Source organism: Zeus faber, assembly GCF_960531495.2.
Source record: "Zeus faber genome assembly, chromosome: 3".
NCBI lineage: Eukaryota > Metazoa > Chordata > Actinopteri > Zeiformes > Zeidae > Zeus > Zeus faber.
In genome coordinates, this window is record NC_137190.1 from 130,941 (window position 1) to 153,144 (window position 22,204).

General features: G+C 43.9%; 1 protein-coding gene across 3 annotated transcripts in view; it reads left to right on the top strand.

Annotated features, from left to right (window-relative positions):
* zdhhc1 (zDHHC palmitoyltransferase 1) overlaps positions 1 to 22,204 on the top strand; it is a 40,827-nt gene that overhangs the window by 10,338 nt on the left and 8,285 nt on the right. For 2 of the 3 annotated variants that reach the window (XR_013844080.1, XM_079998069.1), the window contains exons 2-9: positions 4,132 to 4,355; positions 8,336 to 8,511; positions 8,606 to 8,707; positions 10,788 to 10,912; positions 11,013 to 11,168; positions 11,359 to 11,450; positions 11,836 to 11,912; positions 14,883 to 14,937. Coding sequence is in view for 2 of the 3 variants with exons in the window: in XM_079998069.1 (XP_079854195.1) it covers positions 4,143 to 4,355; positions 8,336 to 8,511; positions 8,606 to 8,707; positions 10,788 to 10,912; positions 11,013 to 11,168; positions 11,359 to 11,450; positions 11,836 to 11,912; positions 14,883 to 14,937 (996 nt within the window). In the remaining variant the exon portion in view is untranslated. The remainder of the gene's footprint in view (positions 1 to 4,131; positions 4,356 to 8,335; positions 8,512 to 8,605; positions 8,708 to 10,787; positions 10,913 to 11,012; positions 11,169 to 11,358; positions 11,451 to 11,835; positions 11,913 to 14,882; positions 14,938 to 22,204) is intronic. The other variant, XM_079998070.1, reaches the window with a different exon arrangement.

The window sequence follows — 22,204 nt, forward strand, 5'->3', positions numbered from 1 at the left end:
ATGGTGGCTATGAAGCCTCAGCGTACACGGCAGGGGCTGGGACATCTGGTGGCGACAATGGGGCCAGTGTGCTTGGAGGTGGCTTGTAAAAGTCCCGAACCCTAACCCTAACCCTGGACGTATGACTTGCTCCGGCACCAGCGGGTTCAACCATGTCTCCGTCAGGCAGAGGATACAACAGTTTCTCGTGTCCCGTTAGAATTTTATCCTCGCTCGAAGGTCATCCATCTTATTCTCCAGGGACTGGACATTAGCAAGAAGGATGCTTGACAGAGGTGGACGGTAAGGTTGAGTCCTCATTCTGACACGAATGCCGCCTCGTTTACCACGGTTGCTTCCTTTGTGGGCCACCCGTGGAACAGCGGCTCCGTTGTTGTGTTGTTGTTGTTGTTGTTGTTGTTTGAAAGCGTTTGCGTGTAAAATCCCCGGTGGCCACTCTTGATCCGCAGATAAAAAGACCCAAAGTTGTTTTTCAGGGAAATTTCTATATCCATGAGTGCATCGCTGTCATAGGAGATCACTGCCGATGAGTTTTGGGCGACATGATGATAAAAAGTACTGAAAAAAATACTTAAATGTGCTAATCGACACAAAGCGGCCGCGCAGGCGGCCACAAGGGGTGGCGCCACTATCGCAAAGAGGGGCCACGATCGTGACGAGATTTAAGTTAGGGAGATCGTTATCATTTAAGTCGTTCCTTTGAGATATGCTGATCAGACTGAATAAAAGACGCATATTCCTTGATGAGTTTCTGCCCTTGACAAAGCCTGTTTGGTCCGGTGAATTATGAATTGATTTTTTTTTTTTATTCTGTTGGTTGGTGTTTAAACCATAATCTTTAAATCACAATTAATTCGGCTTATGGGTCTATAACTGGAGGTGAGGGTTGGGTCCTTATTGGGTTTGAGCAAAACTGAAATGAGAGCAGTATTCGTGTGCAGAGGCATGGTGGAGGCTGACTTAATCACTGTAGCCATTCTGATGATTAATGGGGATATAAGTGGCCAGAAGTGTTTATAGAATTCCACTGGGTCGCCATCTGATCTGGGTGACTTATTGTTGGGCATAGAGAAGAGAGCTTTCCTGAGTTCTTCTCGAGTCAGGGGTTGATCTATTGTGGTAGCCTGCTCTGTAGAAAGTTGAGGGAGGTCGTTATCATCGAGGAATGAGTTAATGTTTTATAAATTTGATTCATTATTTGAGTGATATTGAATATGATAAAAGTCTGAATATTTTATTGATGTCTTGTGGAGTGTATGTTATCCTACCCTGTGGATCTTTGATGGCTGTAATAAGTGTTTTTTCTCTATCACATTTCAATTGATTGGCAAGAAATTTACCTGATTTGTCATTGAAATCAAAATAATTTGCTCTTGTTCGTTGCATGAGGAGTTTTGTTTATCAATGGGTGATTTTATCAAGTTGAGATTTTTTTCATTTTGGATTTGCTCAGTGGGTGAGTGGGCTTGTTGGTAGTGCAAGTCTTTTGATCATTGTTCTTGTTTATTTTGGCATTCCTGTCCTTTCTTTTTCTTGTGAGTGGAGAATGTAATTATACTACCTCTCAGATCCGTCTCAGCCGTTTCCCAGAGTAAATATGGTGATTTTTCTGGAGAATCATTCAGTTTAATGAAGGAAGTCCATTCACTGGAAAATAAATGGTTAAATTCTTTATCTGGCTAAAGCGAGGTGTTAAACTAACCCACTTGCCGGGAGTGTTGGTTTCATTTTCGAGGAAACTAATCGGCCCGTGATCGGAGATTACAATTGGGTGGATTTCAGGATTAGTGATTTTGGACATTACAGAGTTGCTTGTCAAAAAGTCAATTCTAGAGAAGCTTTGGTGGGGTGGTGAATAATATGTGTATTCTCTATTATGTGGATTATTTGGTTGACTCATATTGTTTATAGTGTCAGACGAATGCCAGTGCTTGTGATTATTTTTTGTATGTGAATGGTCAAAACGGTCAAGTACTATAATTGAGTCAGTGAATTATAAGAGTTTAAAAAATATACTGTGAAAGAAATTTGGGTCGTCCTCATTGGGGCCATAACTATGAACTATGGTTAATTTGTTACCTAAAATTCCATTAATCATTATGTAAAGCCCTTCTGTGTCTGATATTGTGGTTTTATTCTGTTATGAGATACTTTTATTGATCAATATATAAAGACTTTTTTTTTTTTTTTTAGTTGTATGATGCAGAAAACATCTGGTCAACCCATTTAGCTTTGAGTTTGAGGTGCTTGGATGCAGTAAGCTGAGTCTTTTGCAATAGACAGAAGTGTGGTTTATGCTGGTGAGGTGACTTAAGATTTTGCTACATTTAGCTGGTGAGCTCGAGCCTCTCACATTCCAACTAACAAACTTAATGGGTGTCATTGAGGTTTGTTCGGGGGTGATGGATGTGGATTTGTAGTTTTCCCATGCAGCAGCACAGGGGGTCCAAGGCAATAGCTATACTACTGTGCCCTAAGTCTGGATTTTCCTCCTTTTTATTATCCTAGTATTGCATGAAGTTTATAAGGATACATATCTACACAAACAAATGACAAATCGACAAAGATAAACATTGAACATTGCAGAGTTAGACATACATATAGTGAGAGAGTTGATTCGAGTCCCTCGGAACTCATTCTCATCCAGCCACTTGCTACACATAGACAGACAACTTGAGCTGATGCTATATTTCATGGAAACTCAGAAAACTGTTACTCGTGCTGCGTTTTACAAAACCCCGAAAACTGTAATCAGTCCCAGAAGACATCCATGTAAGGCAGGATATTCTAAGAACCTTTGGAGGATCCGACCCTTTATTTTGTGTCCGCACTGAATCGTAATTGTTAAAACACCGTTCTTAGGGGGTTATTTAAACTGAACGACAAAAGAGAAACATTCAGTGATGTAATTCCTTGGTGATTGGTGGAACACATGGGCATGAGAAATAGAGGAGAAACGCATATAAAGTTAAATACTTAATTTAAGTAAACATCCCTTTATTAATACACAATTTATTTTTAAAAACAGTTAATGTAAAGGCACTTAAAGGCTTATCACGGCATTACAAAACTCAGAAAATTGTACCTAATGTGACTCAACTGACCCCGTTTAATGCTGCCTGTAGCTATATTTGCAGTTTATTATTATTACTATATTATTATTACAATGTTTTTATTACCTATCTGTCACACAGATTTTCTCGCGCACTGCAAACAGAGCACTAGAAGAGGTTGCGCTGCATTCACATGGATTACAGTAAACAGCAAACCGGACGTTACGTAGAGAAAGGGACGAGCCGACTACTGTGCATGTCTGCTACAGCTACAGGGTTTTTGCACTACAGCAGTAGATGCCGTGTTCTCTGGAATATCTTACATAAATTAAGTAAAATGGCTTAAATAAAAACTGTGGATTCATATAAAAGTTGTTTTTCTATTTATTAATTGCATGGAGGCTGAAGCCGAAGGAGGATTTGGACATGATGGTCTCGCGTGGCACGGTTGGTCGAGTGATAAGTTGCGGCTCCAGGTTATTGCTTATACACAATATTAATATAATTATAAACTAATAATTTTTTTTTTAATTGCCAGTGGAAACCGGGTGATAAGCCATTGATCACTCAGTAAACAGGTCATTGATCACTACCAGGAAACAGATCTCTATAGATGCACTCTCTCTCAAAACTGTCATAGGTTGATGTGTCTAATGGAAAATTCAGATTTGAATACTGAATACCGGTAAAATTGCAACACTTTTTCACACATTTCTGCTCCAAATATAGATCGATATTGATCAAACTTGAACATCAAGACGTCTGAAACGTCCAGGTTCCAATGAGACCTCAACCATGTCTCTGCAAACGCCAGTTGCCATGTTTCAGATACTTTAGTGCAAAAAGACTCCAAGAAGATTAAAAATAATAAAATTTGAGCAAAACAATAAGGTTTCCACCCTGCGTGCTAGACCCCTAATCATAAGCACAGTTGTGTGTCAGTGGACTATTTGCTGTAAAAAGTTTAGAGTGGTAAATTAAAAGATTGAATCACTGATAGAAACAGAAGAAGAAGAACTGAATTCCTGAATCTTATCTGACCTTATATTAGTTTATCTCATCTTATCTTTCGGCCAAGGCCTGTTTCCCATGGATCCTTGCGGCCGGACTCCTAACCGCACCGCCCCTGTCGGGCGGGGCCTGGGAGGCCATGCCCCCCTCTTATCCCGGACCAATGGGTGGGCATGGCCTCCCCACCCCCTGCAGCTGGTGGCCTGGAGCCTCTTCCTCTACTTCGCTGTCTGCGCCTTCGGGGTGTTCGTCCCCTTGCTGCCCGGGCACTGGATCCCCGCCGGGTACATTGTATCCTTTCCCTAGTATGAGTACTTCCACTAAATATCTATATTTATATATGAAGGATGGGTCTGATTTTTTGTTCAAAATGTAAATTTTTTATTTTTATTATTTAAGGGCAACAATGGGTACATTTCACTGAAAAAAAATCCTTTTTTATTTACTGGAAAAACAATTTGGGGCATTTATAACTACATATTATTAAAATGTCAAAATGTTCTTATATTCTTATTTTATAAATCTATCAATAAAAACACTTCAGTGTGAGGAAGTAGCGATGAAAGGTTCAACACATTTTTTTGATTCGCCTCCTGACAAGTCACGAGTACAAAAGAGTCGTTCAGTTGGTGAAACGCATGGTAAGCTAGGAGGGGGAGAGGGGAGGAGATGACAGGAGGAGACAGGAATAGATGACAGGAGAAGACCGAAGGAGACAACAGGAGGAGACAGAAGAAGAAGAGGGAAGGAGTCGATGGGTGGACAGGAGGAGGCGACAGAAGGAGATAACAGGAGAAGAGAGAAGAAGACAGGAGGAGACCACGGGAGACAGGAGGAGACAATAGAAGGAGGCGACTGGAGACGGGAGGAGACGACAGAAGGAGACGACGACAGGAGACAAGAAGAAGGGAGGAGTCGATGGGAGACGGGAGGAGACGACGGCAGGAGAGAAGAAGGCGGTAGGAGTAGACAGGAGGAGACAACAGAAGGAGCCGACGCCAGGTGACAGAAGAAGACAGGAGGAGACAGAAGAAGACAGGGGGAGACGACAGTAGACGGGAGGAAACGACGGGAGGAGACAGAAAAAGACAGGAGGAGACGACGTCAGGAGACGACGATAGGAGATGGCGGGAGATGGGTGGAGACGACAACAAGACGACGGGAGGAGACAGAAGAAGATGGGAGGAGACGACGGGAGACGGAAGGATACAACAGAAGGAGACCACGGGAGGAGACAGAAGGAGACGGGAGGAGACCACAGAATGAGAAGATGGGAGGAGACAGAAGAAGAAGGGTGGAGACGACGGAAGTAGATGGGAGGAGACAATGGAAGTAGACAGGATGAGACAATGGGAGGAGAGGACAGGAGAGGGGAGGAAACAACAGAAGGAGACGGGAGGAGACGACAGAAGGAGACGGGAGTAGACGACAGAAGAAGATGGGAGTAGACGACAGAAGAGGACGACGGGAGGAGACAGAAGGAGACAGGAGGAGACCACGGGAGACGCGAGGAGATGACAGGATGAGACGATGGGAGGAGACAGAAGGAGACGGGTTGAGATGACGGAAGTAGATGGGAGGAGACAATGGAAGTAGATGGGAGGAGACAATGGAAGTAGATGGGAGGAGTAAGGAGGAGACGACGGGAGACGGGAGGAAAGGACGGGAGACGGGAGGAGACTACGGGAGTAAACGACAGAAGGAGACGAGGGGAGATAGGAGGAGACGACAGGAGGAGACGACAGGAGGAGACGACAGGAGGAGACGACAGGAGGAGACGACAGGAGGAGACGACAGGAGGAGACGACAGGAGGAGACGACAGGAGGAGACGACAGGAGGAGACGACAGGAGGAGACGACAGGAGGAGACGACAGGAGGAGACGACAGGAGGAGACGACAGGAGGAGACGACACGAGGAGACGACAGGAGGAGACGACACGAGGAGACGACAGGAGGAGACGACAGGAGGAGACGACAGGAGGAGACGACAGGAGGAGACGACAGGAGGAGACGACAGGAGGAGACGACGGGAGGCCACAGAAATAGACGGGAGGAGATGACGGGAGAGGGAAGTAGATGACAGAAGGAGACGGGAGGAGGCAACGGCAGGAGGCAACGGCAGGAGGCAACAGGAGGAGACGACGAGAGGAGACAACAAAACGGGAGGAGACAGAAGAAGACTGGAGGAGACTACGGGAGATGGGAGGAAACGAAGGGAGGAGACAAGAAGAAGGGAGGAGACAATGGGAGACGGGAGGAACCAACAAAAGGAGACAACGGGAGATGGGAGGAGACGACAGAAGGAGACGATAGGAGACGGGAGTAGACGACAGGAGGCCACAGAAATAGACGGGAGGAGATGATGGGAGAGGAAAGTAGACGACAGAAGGAGACGGGAGGAGGCAACGGTAAGAGACAGAGGAAGAAGAAAGGAGTCGTCGATGGGAAATGGGAGGAGACAACAGAAGGAGACGACGAGAGGAGACAGAAGACAGGAGGAGACAGAAGAAGACGGGAGGAGACTACGGGAGATGGGAGGAAACGACGGAAGGAGACAAGAAGAATGGAGGAGACGACGATAGGAGATGATGGGAGACGGGAGGAGACGACAGAACGAGACGACGGGGGGAGACAGAAGAAGATGGGAGGAGACGATGGGAGACAGGAGGAGACAACAGAGCAGGGAGACGGGAGGAAACAGAAGAAGAAGGGAGGAGTCGATGGGAGACAGGAGGAGACGACAGAACGAGACAATGGGAGGAGACCGAAGAAGACGACTGGAGACGACGGAAGTAGACCACGGGAGGAGACAGAGGAAGACGGGAGGAGACGACGGGTGACCGGAGGAGACGACGGGAGACGGGAGGAAACGACAGAAGGAGAGGACGGGAGGAGACAGAAGAAGAAGGGAAGAGTTGATGGGAGATGAAAGGAGACGACAGAAAGAGACAACAGAAGACGGAGACAACAGAAGGAGATGACAGAAGGAGATGGAAGAAGACAGAAGGAGACAACAAAGCAAACAGCACCCTCCAGAGGTTCAAGTTCATTTCTCTGGTTGTGGGCGTCTCAGGGTTTAAGCAGAAGTTTGGATCTAAAGTGTTGTAGATCCTGCTCCTGAGTCCTAGAAAATAATGGAAGTGGCATATTTGAACGACCGTTATTAAAAAATTGTGAATATTTCAACTATATCAATAGAAATATTGACTACTACTAATAATAATCTGACACCTATTATTATTATTTTTTTCGGTACCAGAGTTTGAAGACTAATCAGTAATTCAGAGGCTGCAGTCGCTTTGGTTGTTTTCCATCAACAGGAAGGTCCAATGCCATCCATTATTTGTTCATACCACCCACTGATTATTATTGACATAACATTACATTACATTTCATTTAGCAGACGCTTTTATCCAAAGCGACTTACAATTGTCAAACACCGACGGACGCAGCCATCAGGAGCAATTAGGGGTTAAGTGTCTTGCTCAAGGACACTACAGCATGCTAGCAGGAGGAGCCTGGGATCGAACCAGCAACCTTTAGATCACTAGACCACCAGCTCTACTGCCTGAGCTACCATCCCCATAACACACATCAGAGTCATCAGAGTGGGATGTGGCCAAAGGACGTCCACTTCTATGCCTTTCTGTGACTCTTCCAGTGTCTCTGTATCTCTGTTGCAACCTGCTGATGACACTCTGTGACACTCTAAGCTCAGTGGCCACTTCCCTCTGAGAACATCCTGTTTGAAGCCTAGCAATGGCGAGGTACTGTTGATCAATTGTTCGGTGTCATCTTGGTCTCATGATGTCAAAATGTGAACAGCATGATGAAAAGGACTGTTTAAATACCAATTCTAATTGAACCAGGAAATCTATTGGTTAATTCATGGATTAAACAACTGTTGTGAATTTTGCCGTTCAGCTCCTTGTTAGAGAACAGTAAGTTGTGCAAAAACTACTGAAACATTGAACAGTTGGACATGTGCATTCAAAAGTTTAGAGAAGGTCAAATTAAGTTCACCTGTAAAGGTTATAGTGCATTTTAGGTTCATCCTGAAATTTCACCCGAAAGCTGAATATCCCTAACTTTTTGTGGGTAGTGTATTTATATACATACACACACATACACACACACACACCCCTGCTGCCTGGTGCAGTACAGAAGTACTTTGTGTACATAGATACTTGCTTGCTTGAACATAAGGGTTATTAATATGTGTATTAATACTATAAAAACCTGGTGTATCAGTACTCAGCCCCCCCTACAGTGCACGGGCGTGGTGTTCCTTGTCCACGCCTTTGTGCACGTAATGGCCGTCTCCATTGACCCGGCGGACGACGGCATCCGAGCCAAGTTGTCCAGAAATCCACTTCCTGTTTTCGATCGCTCCAGACATGCCCACGTCATCGAAAACTGCCACTGCTTTCTGTGCCAGGTTGACGTGTGAGTACACAGTACTGTATACCACCATGTACTGTTTATACTTTATTGTTGGTGTGTGGGTTGATGCTAAGGGTTAGCATGGTCTGTGTTGCAGGGGTCCAAAATCCAAACACTGCAGTGCCTGTAACAAGTGTGTCGCCAACTTTGACCATCACTGTCGATGGCTAAACAACTGTGTGGGAAGGAGGAACTACAAGTAAGTAACAAGTCATCACTAACTAAGAACTACTTATCAATAACTAGGAACTAGTCATCAGTAAACAGGAAATGGTCATCAAATAGGAACTAGTCACCCCTGTCTAGGAAGGTCATCAAATAGCAACTAGTCATCAGTAACTCGGAACTAGTCATCACTAACCAGGAACTAGTCATCAGCAACTACAAAGTAGTCATCAGCTACTAGCAACTAGTCATCAATAACTAGGAACTAGTCACCAATAACTAGGAACTTGTCATCAGTAACCAGGAACTAGTCATCAATAACAAGGAACTAGTCATTAGTAACCAGGAACTACTCACTAGGAACTAGCCATCATTAAATAGGAACTAGTCATCCCTAACTAAAAAATTGTCATCGGTTACCAGGAACTACTCATCACTATCTAGGAACTCGTCATGAGTAACTAGGAACTAGTGATCAGTAACTAAAGGCATTTTCCCACCACAGGAATTTTTTCATAGTTCGAAGAACTTTTTGGAGGAACCCTCCCTTTTTATTGTGTCAGCACTGCAGGAACTACGCCAAACATTGGTCGAACACATGAGCCTATGCAGCACCAGAAACCGGCGTATTCAAAAACCTGTGTAACGCTTTCTTTATTTACACACAATTGATTTCCAAAACATTTCCAAAACGGCTGCTGGCTACTCACTGCCCGTCACCTTTCCAGTCCACCTCCCTCACCCCTGGCACATTGAGGCCAGTCTAGCCCGGTCCAGTCGCATCGCTCTGGGCTGGGACCAGCTCACATACACTCACCACCAATAAAAAAAAGAAGCATGTATAAAATAGTAAAATAGTATTTTTTTTGTAGATGTACAATAAACATCAGCCTGTGCAGCATTTGAAATGAGGAACTAGTCATCAGTAACCAGGAAATAGCCATCCCTAACTAGGAACTAGTCATCCCCAATTAGGAACCAGTAATAAAATAGGAACTAGTCATCAGTAACTAGGAACTAGTCACCCGTAACTAGGAACTAGACACCCCTCACTAGGAACTAGTCATAAGTAGCCAGGATTTAATCATCAGTAACTAGGAACTAGTCATCACTAACCAGGAACTACTCACCAGTAACCGGGAACTAGTCATCAGTACTTGGAACTAGTCGTCAGTAACTAGGAACTAGTCATCAACCATGAACTAGTCATCAGTTACTCAGAACTAGTCATCAGTAACAAGGAACTAGTCAGCAGTAACCTGGAAGTACTCATCACTAGCTAGGAACTAGTCATCTTTATCTCTAACTAGGAACTAGTCATCAGTAAGATCAACCTAGTCATCCCTTATAAGGAACTAGTCATCCCTAACTAGGAACTACTCATCAGTAACTAGGAATTAGTCATCAGTAACCAGGAACTAGTCATCACTAACTAGGAACTAGTCAGCAGTAATTATGAACCAGCTATAGGTAACTGTGTACTAGTCATCAGTAACCAGGAACTAGTCATCAGTAACCAGGAACTAGTCATCAGTAACTAGGAACTATTCATTCCTAACTAAAAACTAGTCATCTGTAATTAGACACTAGTCGTCACTAACCAGGAACTAGTCATCACTAACAAGGAACTAGTCATCACTAATTGGGAACTAGTCATCAGTAACCATGAACTAGTCATCAGTAACCATGAACTAGTTATCAGTAACCATGAACTAGTCACAGAAACCATGAACTAGTCACAGAAACCATGAACTAGTCATCATTAACCATGAACTAGTTATCAGTAACCAGGAACTAGTTATCAGTAATGAGGAACTAGTCATCAGTAAACATGAACTAGTCATTCGTAACCAGGAACTAGTCATCAGTAACCAGGAACTACTCATCACCAACTATGAACTAGAGTGGAAGGATGAGTAGTAGAGCATAAAGTAGTAGGAGAAGGAGTAGTTGAACGATTACTCGGGAGGAGTAGAAGTAGAAAGAGTAGGAGTGGAAGGAGGAGCAGTAGTTGGAGTAGAAGTAGTAGAAGTAGGACGATTAGGAGTGGAAGGAGGGGTAGTCAAGTATGTAAGAAGGATATAATTTGACCTTGGATCTCCCGGCTCCCTCAGGCTCTTCCTCCACAGTGTAGTCTCCGCCCTCATGGGAATCTGCCTAGTGCTCGCTAGTGCCTCCTATGTCTTCATCGAGTTCTTCCTCGATCCCAACAAGCTGCGGACAGACAAGCACTTCCAGGGTAAACGACTCCTTCTTAACTGCCTGTTTCTACCCCTTCTAAAGCCTTATCCTATCTTCTAAAGTCTTATCTTCTAAAATGTATCTTCTCTTCTCTACAGAGAGGAACCAGACGGAGGTGTGGTTCGTCTTCCTTCCCGTTGCTCCAATCCGAGCAGCCGCTGCCGTCATCCCATCTCTGGCCGCTTTGACCATCAGTCTTTCCCTGCTTTCCCTCACCCTCCTGGGACACCTGCTGCTCTTCCACCTCTACCTCAGTGAGACGGCCTGTCTGTCTTTCTGTCTGTCTGTCTGGTTCCTTCATGATGTAAGCTAGACTGACACTTGGGGCATCATTGTGTGTGTGTGTGTGTGTGTGTGTGTGTGTGTGTGTGTGTGTGTGTGTGTGTGTGTGTGTGTGTGTGTGTGTGTGTGTGTGTGTGTGTGTGTGTGTGTGTGTGTGTGTAGTGTGGAACAGGCTCAGTACATACGAGTACATTGTGAAGCAGCGCCACCGCCAGGCGAATGGAGGAAAGAGCAATAAGGAGGATGGAGCCAATGTAAGAAAATACTACTTTATGTGGAAGTACAGCTTTGTAAAAGTACCACCATGTAAAATACCACTTTTCGTCGAAGTACAGTTTCATACGAGTACCACCATGTGAAATACTACTTTATATGGAAGTACAGCTTCAAAGATGGGTGCAATTTGAAAAATATATGCCTTTTTTTAAATTACAATTTTATAAAACTACATCTTTATAAATGGTACGGCTTCATATAAATACACATTATACAAGTACAGCTGTTTATAAAAATATATAAAAGTACAGCTTATGTGAGTAGGATTGACTGTGAGCTGCTGCAGTACTGTGTTGCAATACTGTATGTACTGTGTTGCAGTAATCTGTGTACTATGTGCTTTTCCCTTGTATTCCCTCTTAGGATGGGAGTTATCCAGGGACTCTGGCATTCACCGATCCTCAGAGCGGGGCTGAGGCTGGAAAGCAGGAGAGTTCCCAGTAAGACCTGGAGGGTGTGCCTCTTTAAATTTTCATTATAATATTTGATCATTTCAAAGGAAAAACATTCTCTGCTGCGAAAGGAAAGTGCTAAGAAAGTTTGACAAAGAATCCCACGTTAAATGACGTTCCAAAATTTAGGAGCTGTTACAGGGAATACATCACAGATGAAGTCAGAGGCCAGCCAGGTCCAAATCTGTCCTGGTCAGACCTGGATTGGGGTTATCATCAGTGATGGAGAAGTCTGTGAGAGACAGACCACTGTAGGATGTAGAGACAGAACACTGTTGGATCTAGAGAAGGAACACTGTAGGATGTAGAGACACAACACTGTAGGATGTAGAGACGGAACACTGTGGGATGTAGAGACGGAACACTGTGGGATGTAGAGACGGAACACTGTGGGATGTAGAGACGGAACACTGTGGGATGTAGAGACGGAACACTGTGGGATGTAGAGACGGAACACTGTGGGATGTAGAGACGGAACACTGGAATGTAGAGACGGAACACTATTGAATGAAGAGGTGTAACACTATAGAATGAAGAGGTGTAACACTGTAGGATGTAGAGAAGGAACACTGTAGGTTGTGGAGATGGAACACTGTAAGTTGTGGAGAAGGAACACTGTAGGATGTACAGACGGAACACTGTGGGATGTACAGGCAGAACATGGTTGGCAGGGCTTCAGACTTACCTTTTCCACGACTAGCACTGGTGCGCCCGACGAAAGATTTTACGAGCTCCAGCACAAAATCTAGGAATCTACTGAATGATTTGGTAATAAATAGACAAGTTACAGAAGTAACAATGTGCTTTTTTATTTAAAAGGAAATAGTCACAAAGTGAAGTAATGCTTTAACAAACAAAAATCATTAAGTTAAATATGGTTAGGGGTACACCAAATTATAAATGAACCAGTGTTCAAATTATGTATGTGGTCAGTACATTACTGTCATTAAACAACCACAACAAAACAAAAGTAACAAGGAACTCCCTCTTATATGCCTCTTCCTCCCCCTCCCTTTAGAGAACATCCCCCTGAGGGCTACTAGGGCAGGGCACCTCTGAAGGCCAACACTTGAAGTTGGGCCTTCTAGCTCTTTTACTCTGACTGAACCACATTTATACAGCCTCCTTGGCATCAAACTCCTCCAAGCTAGTTCCCTAAAGACCCATCCTAATCAGTTGGGCTGTACCCGACTCAGATTTTTGTCAGTCGAATCAGATTTCGCTGTTCAATGCGAATGTTCGACTACTCTGTAGCAACGGGTTGCCTAGGGTTGGGTACCGAGACACGTTATTTACACTATTGGAGAAATTAAGAAAAGTTATTTTCTATTTATTTAGGCTACATAACCCATTTCCAACTTGCAATAACATTAAGATATTCATCTAAGAAACATTTTTCTATTATTAGAAGCGACAGCGCTCCTCTCTCTCTCCCACTCCATCAGAGTGAAGGAGATATGCCCGATGGGGGGCGGGGTCAGCTCCCTCTTCCTGCCTCTCTCACACACACGAGGAGACGAGAATTCAGACTACACCCTGACCACCCCCTCTCCATGCGTAATGTGCAGATAATAAAGCAGTGTTAATTCTGCTGTTAATTTGTTTTAGTTTTTATCTTAAAAAATAAAATGAACAGATAAGAGTACCGTTAAAGTACCAGATCAATAAGCAGTATCGGTAAGAGTAGTGGTACCATTAAAATATTAACAATACCCATCCCTATGCGTGCCCCATCCCCATTTGGAGTACGGTGATCGGGCAGCACAGAAAACGTATTCACACATATAAAAATACATTTAGGATTCCCCTTATATGTATAATTCCCCATTAAAATGTTATCCCTGTGCCTTTCGTAAACTTCTATCTGTTTTATCCTGTTATTGTAATGCACACTGACTGACATAAAAATTAATAAATAATGACTGTTGGAAGAATCTCAGTCGACTGACGGGATTCCGACTGATGATTCCACTTATCTACTTTAAGGGGGCAGCCCTACTAATCAGGTCCTCCACTGTGCCACTCTGTGACCCTCTGACATCATATTTAATCCTCTTCTGTGCTAAGAATCCCCTTTCACACACAGCAGAGGACACGGGGAGGACAAGCATAATGTGCAGAGAGAGAGAGAGAGAGAGAGAGAGAGAGAGAGAGAGAGAGAGAGAGAGAGAGAGAGAGAGAGAGAGAGAGAGAGAGAGAGAGAGAGAGAGAGAGAGAGAGAGAGAGAGAGAGAGAGAGAGAGAGAGAGAGAGAGAGAGAGAGAGAGAGAGAGAGAGAGAGACAGAGAGAGAGAGACAGAGAGAGATGCAGCTCTACAATTAGATACGATTTTACCCATTTTAAATCGGAAAAACAAAAATAGAAAATCTGTATGTGGTGGTCAATGTTGACATTCCAATCAAATAAATCAAAGTCTATAACATTGCGAGACCCTCAGTTCTCTATCTCACACACATACACACACACCAATACTGGCTCCAACCTTAGTGTTTTACGTGATGATCATCTACGACAATGATTAAAAAAATATATATTTGCAAGTCACGCTGGTGCTCCTAGTTATAACATTTAGTAACTGTCTCCAAAAATACTCGCAGTCTGGAGCCCTGGCTGGATGTAGAGATACAACATGGTAGGATGTGTTAGGATGTTGGATGTAGAGATACAACAGATTAGGATGTGTTAGGATGTTGGATGTAGGGTGTTTTCTATATTCTAGTTGGTAGAATCAATTTTTTTAGGATTCGACCATCAGCAGAAGGTTCTTTATCAACTCATTCTTTGCCCTTTCACTAAAAGCATATTCTGTTAACCTTTTTGTGTTATAATAATTGTTCATCATCATAATACCCAGTAATAGTAATATGATAAACTATTATGTTATACTTATCAAGTATTATCCGACCATTAACTAATAACTAAGTTGTGCCTGAATTTAATCAGTGTTTGTGTTTCCAGTTGTTTAGATGAAGACGTTCTAGACACCGTACATGCACAACATACCCACACACAGGTGAGCCATTTCTCTTACACACACACACACACACACACACACACACACACACACACACACACATATATATATATATATATATATATATATATATATATATATATATATATATATATATATCGCACACCAACCGTCCCGCAAGCACTAGGCCTGTTGTGTGGTGTATGTGCTGAGTATGAGTTTTGGCACTGGGAGAGATAGGCAAAGCGCAACCAGATCAATGCAGGGGTGCGGCAGGCCGGGCAGCGGCCACGCGGACCACCCCCTGGATCTGACCACGCCATAGCACGCCCACCTCATGACCACCCAACCCACATCGATCACCCACGGGCACAGAGTGGCGCGCCATCCACCTCCGCCATTTCGGGAAGCTTCACACCCCCATCAGGTCCCTGGCTTGCCCCCGGCCACTGCGCATAGAGAGTGAGGCCTTTAATTCAAGTACATAGAGCCTTTAGTCCTAGTATGTAGAGAGAGGCCTTTAGTTCCAGTACATAGAGTCCTTTTAATCCTAGTACATAGAGGCCTCTAGCCCTACTATGTAGAGTCATTTAGTCCTAGTACATAGAGTCCTTATCATCATAGTACATAGAGGCCTTTAATCCTAGTATGTAAAGTAATTTAGCCTATTCCCCAAATAGCGTTTGACCTTGTCGAGGTGTTATCCTAGCTCCAGAGAACCAGTCTGGAGATCTTTGAGTTATCTGAAATCATTGTTTCAGATAGGCCAAGGCCTAATAAAGTGCACACAAAGCCACTAGTATTCACATTTCAACAACATAAAGTGCTTTAAATAATCAGAAGCATCAAGACAAAGTGCAAAAGAAACATGGCAGAAGCAAACAGAAAAGGCTTGAGCCTTGATTTGAAAGAGGTGAGAGTGGCAGCAGACCTGCAGTTTTCTGGGACTTTGTTCCAGAAATGTGGTGCATAAAAACCCAACGCTGCTTCTCCATGTTTAGTTTAGACTCTGGGGACAGAAAGCAGAGCTGTCCCCGACGACCTGAGAGCTCTGGATGCTTCATGACATCGCAGAAGATCAGAAATGTATTTTGGCCCTAAACCATTCAGTGCATAATAAACCAACAGTAGTATTTTAAAATCACTTTTTTGACGGACAGGAAGCCGGTATGAAGATGTGATAACTGGAGTGATATGATCCACTTATTTGCTCTTAGTGAGCACTTGAGCAGCAGCTTTCTGAATCAACTGCAGCGGTCTGATCCATCTTTTAGGGAGACATTTAAAGACACCATTACAGTCGTCTAGTCTACTAAAGATGAATGTATGGACAAGATTTTACTAATCCTTTAAACCTTATGTTCTTAAGATGTTAGTAGACTGACTTTGTAATTGTTTTAATGTGGCTGTTGAGATTTAGGTCCGAGTCAATGATTTCTGGCTTTGTTTGAGCTTTTTAACATTTCCGATTGAAGCTGAGTGCTGACTTTTAATCGTTCTTCTCTGGCTCCAAAAACAATGATTTCAGTTTTGTTTTTGTTTAATTGGAGAAAATTCTGGCACACCTAATCGTTGATTTGTTCAATGCACCTTCTCAGTGATTGTATCGGACCATAGTCCCCTGGTGAAGTGGTTATGTAAATCTCTGTGTCGTTTACATGGATGTCATTGAAGACGTTAACAAGAGCAGTCTGTGTGCTGTGCTGTGGTGTGGTCAAGACTGATTGAGGTGTCTAGATTGTTATTTTTTAAGAGTGGCTTGATGACGGCTGTTCTCAGGGCCTGTGGGAAGAAACCTGAGAGAAGAGACGTATTGACAATGTGTAGAAGTTCGAAGTTCCAAGTGTTTTATTTGTCAAGTGTACAGTACAACACAAGGTCATTTGGTACAATGAAATTGTTGGGGCATGACAGGCAACAACTGCGTAGTGGGTATAAAAAGATAAAATAACAAGGCAAATATAAGGAGGAAATAATAATTATATATTTTTAAATAGAATAAGAGTCGAATATAAAAAAAGGTAAGAGTCAATGTTACAAATACTGGCATGAGGTTGTAGTGTATGTACGTAAAATTAAAATAAGAAAAATAATCCTAAAATGGAAACTAAAAATATTGGAACATTGTAGCAACAGAAATAGGTCAGTGAATTGAAGGAGTGCCGGTAGATGTACATGCAGTTGTGGTGATGTAAATTTAATTTACATAGGTGACTACAGATGATGCAGGTTGAGAAGCCTGATGGCCTGAGGGTAAAAACTGTTTGTGAGTCTGGCAGTCTGTGCCCGGATGCTCAGGTAACGTTTACCAGACGGCAGCAGCGTGAACAGTCCGTAGCCTGGGTGGCTGTAGTCCTTTATGATTTTCCTAAGGCATCGTGTGCGGAAGATGCTTTGTATGGAGTGGAGGTGGCAACCAATGATGCGCTCTGCTGTCTTCACCACCCTCTGGACGCCTTGTGTTCAGCAGCGGAGCAGCTACCATACCAGGTGGTGATGCAGCCAGTGAGAATGCTCTCAATGGTGCATCGGTAGAAGTTGGTGAGAGTCCTGACAGACATGCCAAACTTCTTGAGTCTCCTCAGGAAGAACAGACGCTTTTGGGCAGTTGTTATTGCCGCGTCCGATTGCCTGGACCAGGAGAGGTCATCACTGATGAATACACCGAGGAACGTGAAGCAGGAGACTCTCTCCACTTCAGCTCTGTCGATGTGGATGGAGGCGTGCCCCCCCGCTGTCGTTTCCTGTAGTCCACGATCATCTCTTTAGTCTTGCGGACGTTGGGAGAGAGGTTGTTATCCTGGCACCATGTTGCCAAGACGCTGAACTCCTCTCTGTAGGAGGACTCATCGTTGTTGGAGATGAGACCTAGGATGGTGGTGTTGCCCTGCAAACTTAAGGATGGTGTTGGTGCTGCACGTGGCCACACAGTCATGTGTGAACAGGGGGTACAGGAGGGGACTGAGTATACAGCCCTGCGGGGCTCCGGTGCTCTGGGTCAGTGCAGAGGAGGAGAGGTTTCCCATTCTCACCACCTGGGGTCTGCCAGTCAGGAAGTCCAGGATCCAGTTACAGAGGGAGGTGTTAAGACCCAGGGTCCTGAGCTTGGGAACAAGCTTTGCGGGCACAATTGTGTTGAAAGCTGAGCTGTAATCTACAAACAGTATACTCACGTACGTGTTGCTCTTGTCCAGGTGGGAAAGGGTGGTGTGCACTGCCAGGGCGATGGCGTCGTCCGTTGATCTTTTCGGCCGATATGCAAATTGAAGGGGGTCCAGGGTGTCAGGGAGGAAGGAGCAGATGTGGGTTCTGACAAGCCGCTCAAAGCACTTCATGATGGTAGAGGTTAGTGCTACAGGGCGATAGTCATTCAGGCAGGTGATGGGTTGTTTCTTTGGTACCGGGACAATGGTTGTCTGTTTGAAGCAGGTGGGGACTGTAGACTGGATCAGGGAGAGGTTGAATAGGGAGGTGAATAGCTCCACCAGTTGGTCGGCGCACACTCTGAGGACATGGCCTGGAATGCCGTCAGGCCCAGGCCACTTCCGAGGGTTTACTCTTTTTAGAGCTGTCCGCACGTCAGCTGTAGACAGAAACAGAGTGCAGTCATACTGGTCCTCCGCTAGCCTTGCAGTTGGGATGGTGTTGCTTGCCTCAAACCGTGCGTAGAATGTGTTGAGCTCGTTGGGAAGAGAGGCGGCTGGCTGGGCTTCACTCCTGTTTCTCCCTTTGTAGTCTGTGATGGTGCGCAGTCCACACCACATGCGTCTGGGGTTGGAACTGTGGTAGTCCGATTCCAGCTTGTCCCTGTAGACTCCTTTGGCATCTCTGATGGCTTTCCGAAGGTCATATCTGGACTTCCTCAAGGCCTCCTGGTCTCCAGAGCTATAGGCGGAGGACCGTGCTCTGAGCTTAGCACGGACATTACCATTAACCCAGGGATTCTGGTTGGGTCCTGACCTTGACTCTCGGGACGACGTCCTCAATGCACTTGGAGATGTAGGCTGAAACAGAGTCTGTGTATGCGTCGATGTCCCGCTGAGGCCATGCAATTTAAAAGGTTTTTTAAAAAGCCTGTTGGCAGAATATCAAGGCAGCAGGAGGAGGATTAAACATGTTGTATAACGTCCTCCAAGTTTTTACGGTTGATCAGATCAAATTGTATCATGGTATTTAAATTGATTTGAGATGGACATAGGGACAGCACATCTCCTGTACCTGATATGGAGGCACTGACTACATGTCTAATTTTCTGGATTTTGTCAGTATAGAAGGAAGCCAATTCATTGCAGGCACGTGTGGATGTCAGTTCAGAAGCAACTGACACAGCATGGCACGTGAATTATTATTGTTTTTGCCGATGATGCCAGAGAGGAAAGTGTGCCTTGCATTTCTCAATTCTTATATATAAGTGCAAAGTCTCTCTTTATAGATGTTATAATGAACGTGGAGATTTGTTTTTCGCCACCTGCTTTCAGCTTTTCCACACTCTTTTTTCTGTTCTTACCAGCGTGGCATTTCTCCATGGAGATTTTTTCTTACCAGAGACCGCCTTCACCTGACTGGGTGCAATGGCATCAATAACATTCTTAAATTTAGAGTTTGTGTTTTCAGTGAAATAGCGTTTCGTGATGAACTGTTTGAACATTCATGTGCATGGAGATAGTACTCTGAAAGAAAACACAGGAATGATCAGAGAGCAACATCAGTCACCACCACCTTCGAAATGTTCAGACCCTTGGAGATGATTAAGTCCAGGGTGTGGCCCTTGTTGTGTGTGGGCGTGGTCACATGCTGAGTCAGTCAATAGTTATCGAGAACACATCACAGCACTTTGGTCCCTTTGTCCTGGGGGTTGTCAACATGGATGTTAAAATTACAAACAACAACTACACAGTCAAAGTCAATACAGATTATAGACAGCAGTGCCGCACAGTCATCAAAGAGGTTGCACAGTCTTCAGGTGGCCTGTAAATATTTAGGAACATCGCTCAAGAGGACGGATTCAACTAAAGAGCCACATAATCAAAAAAAAACATTTCCATAAGATATCTGGTTTCCTTTGAGGGAATCATTAACCAGAATGGCAAGCAGCTTCACTCATAAAACGGAAGTCGGGCAGGGTCGACTCAATAAGAACAGCTGCACAAGACTCCTTGACTACTTACAATACAGCAATACGACTTGCACGAAAAGATAATTTCTCCAAAATAATTTCAGAAAATACAGGTAACCACAGAGTGCTTTTCTCCACTATCGATCGGCTGATAAATGTGCCCCCCCCCATTTCCACCACAGCAGTCAGCCAGGAAATGTGAGGAGTTCGCGCTCTTCTTTGAGGATAAAATAACCATGATCAGAGCGAGCATCACCCCCGACGTAAACTTAGACGACATCAGTCAATCTCACAGAAAAGAAGTAACCATGAAGGATTTCGCCTGCATTACACTGTCAGACCTCTGCAAGACTGTTGACGAATGTAGCTTAGCCACCTCCTGCCTTGACCCTATACCAACGGCATTCTTAAAGCGGGTATTTGATAGTGTCGCGAGTCACATCCTGATGATCATAAACATGTCACTTCAAACTGGCATCTTTCCAGACGCCTTCAAAACAGCTGTGATTAAACCGCTACTAAAGAAGGCCAATCTAGATGTGAACGAATTGAAAAACTATAGGCCAATATCCAGTCTTCCCTTCATCAGTAAGGTACTCGAGAAGATAGTTTCAGTGCAAATAAACTATTTTCTCAAAGAAAATAACATTATGGAAGAATTACAGTCAGGCTTTAGAACAAATCACAGCACAGAAACTGCCCTCACTAAAATAGTTAGTGATCTCAGGCTGAACGCTGATGCAAATAAGGTCTCAATCCTTGTCCTGCTAGACCTGAGCGCAGCATTTGATACAATTGACCATGACATCCTAATCAATCGTCTTGAAAGGCTGGTTGGTCTCTCCGGCAACCTGCTCAATTGGTTCAGAACATACATTATAGGGAGAAAGTTCTACGTTAAGCTGGGAGATTATGTATCAGAGAAACATGACAGCAGCTTCGGAGTGCGCAAGGAAGTTGCCTTGGCCCTTTGCTTTTCTCACTATACATGCTCCCACTCCCACTACTAACTAGAACTAAGAAGAGAGAACACATCACCCCAGTCTTGGCTGCCTTACACTGGCTTCCAGTTACATCTAGAGTAGACTTTAAGGTCCTTCTCCTCATATATAAAGCTCTAAATGGGCAAGGACCAGAATACATCACCAACTAATTTACTAACTATGTGCCCCCAAGAGAGCTACGATCATCTACTGCTGGCCTGTTGGAAGCACCAAGTAATACACAGAAGAGAATCGGGAGTGCAGCCTTCGAAACCTAAGCTTTGGAATGCACTACCTATAGATATTAGGAAAGCTGGCTCGTTTGCCATCTTTAAAAGAAAACTAAAAATGCATCTATTCACTCTAGCCTACAACTAGAGCTCTCCTGCACTGCTATTTCCACTGCACTGCTATTTCCTATCGGCTGTACCTACTGTTTTATTGCTGTACCTACTGTACCTAGTAGGCCTACCTAGACTCTTATTGTTTTATCAGCACTTTGTAACTCTACGGTACTCTAGTTGATTTTCCCTTACGTGTGTCATCACCTTGTGTCGCAGCTGTGGAGAGACAGGGTTAGGGTTAGGGTTAGGGTTAGGGAGGAGACTAGACACAGACTGAGGGACAGTTTGTTGTTTTAAAATATATGTATAGGCCACAAATCTTTAGGTGTCTAAATTAGTAGACTAGAAACTGTAAATTAGAAACTGTGCTTTGGCTTGTTTTTAACTTTAATCTTTTATTCTCTGATTAATGTTTTTGAGTTTCATTATTGGTTAAATCTTTTACTTTCTAATGCGCTGTTGTACAGCACTTTGAGTTGCATTTAATGTTGGAAAGGTGCTATATAAATAAATATTTACTTACTTACTTACTGTTATCTTGGTCTGACCAAGTTTCAGTTGAAAACATCAAATCAAGGTTGTGCTTGATAATAAAATAATTTATTTAAAATGTTTTTTCCTGCCAAAGACCTAATGTTTAATAAAGCTAGATTTAGTGTGTTAAAAGCATTAACTGTGCAATTTTGGGACAGGCTGTGGCTGATGAGGAAATGATGCTAAATTTGATAAATTTGCTGAATCGATTGGGTGCTTCCTTTATCCTTACAGATTCACCGTTCTTTTTCCATTACTTATATACAGGGTCCCACCTTGTTCTGGGAAGAGTCATGAGTGCCATCAGCCTTGCAGCCTGGACCCGGCAG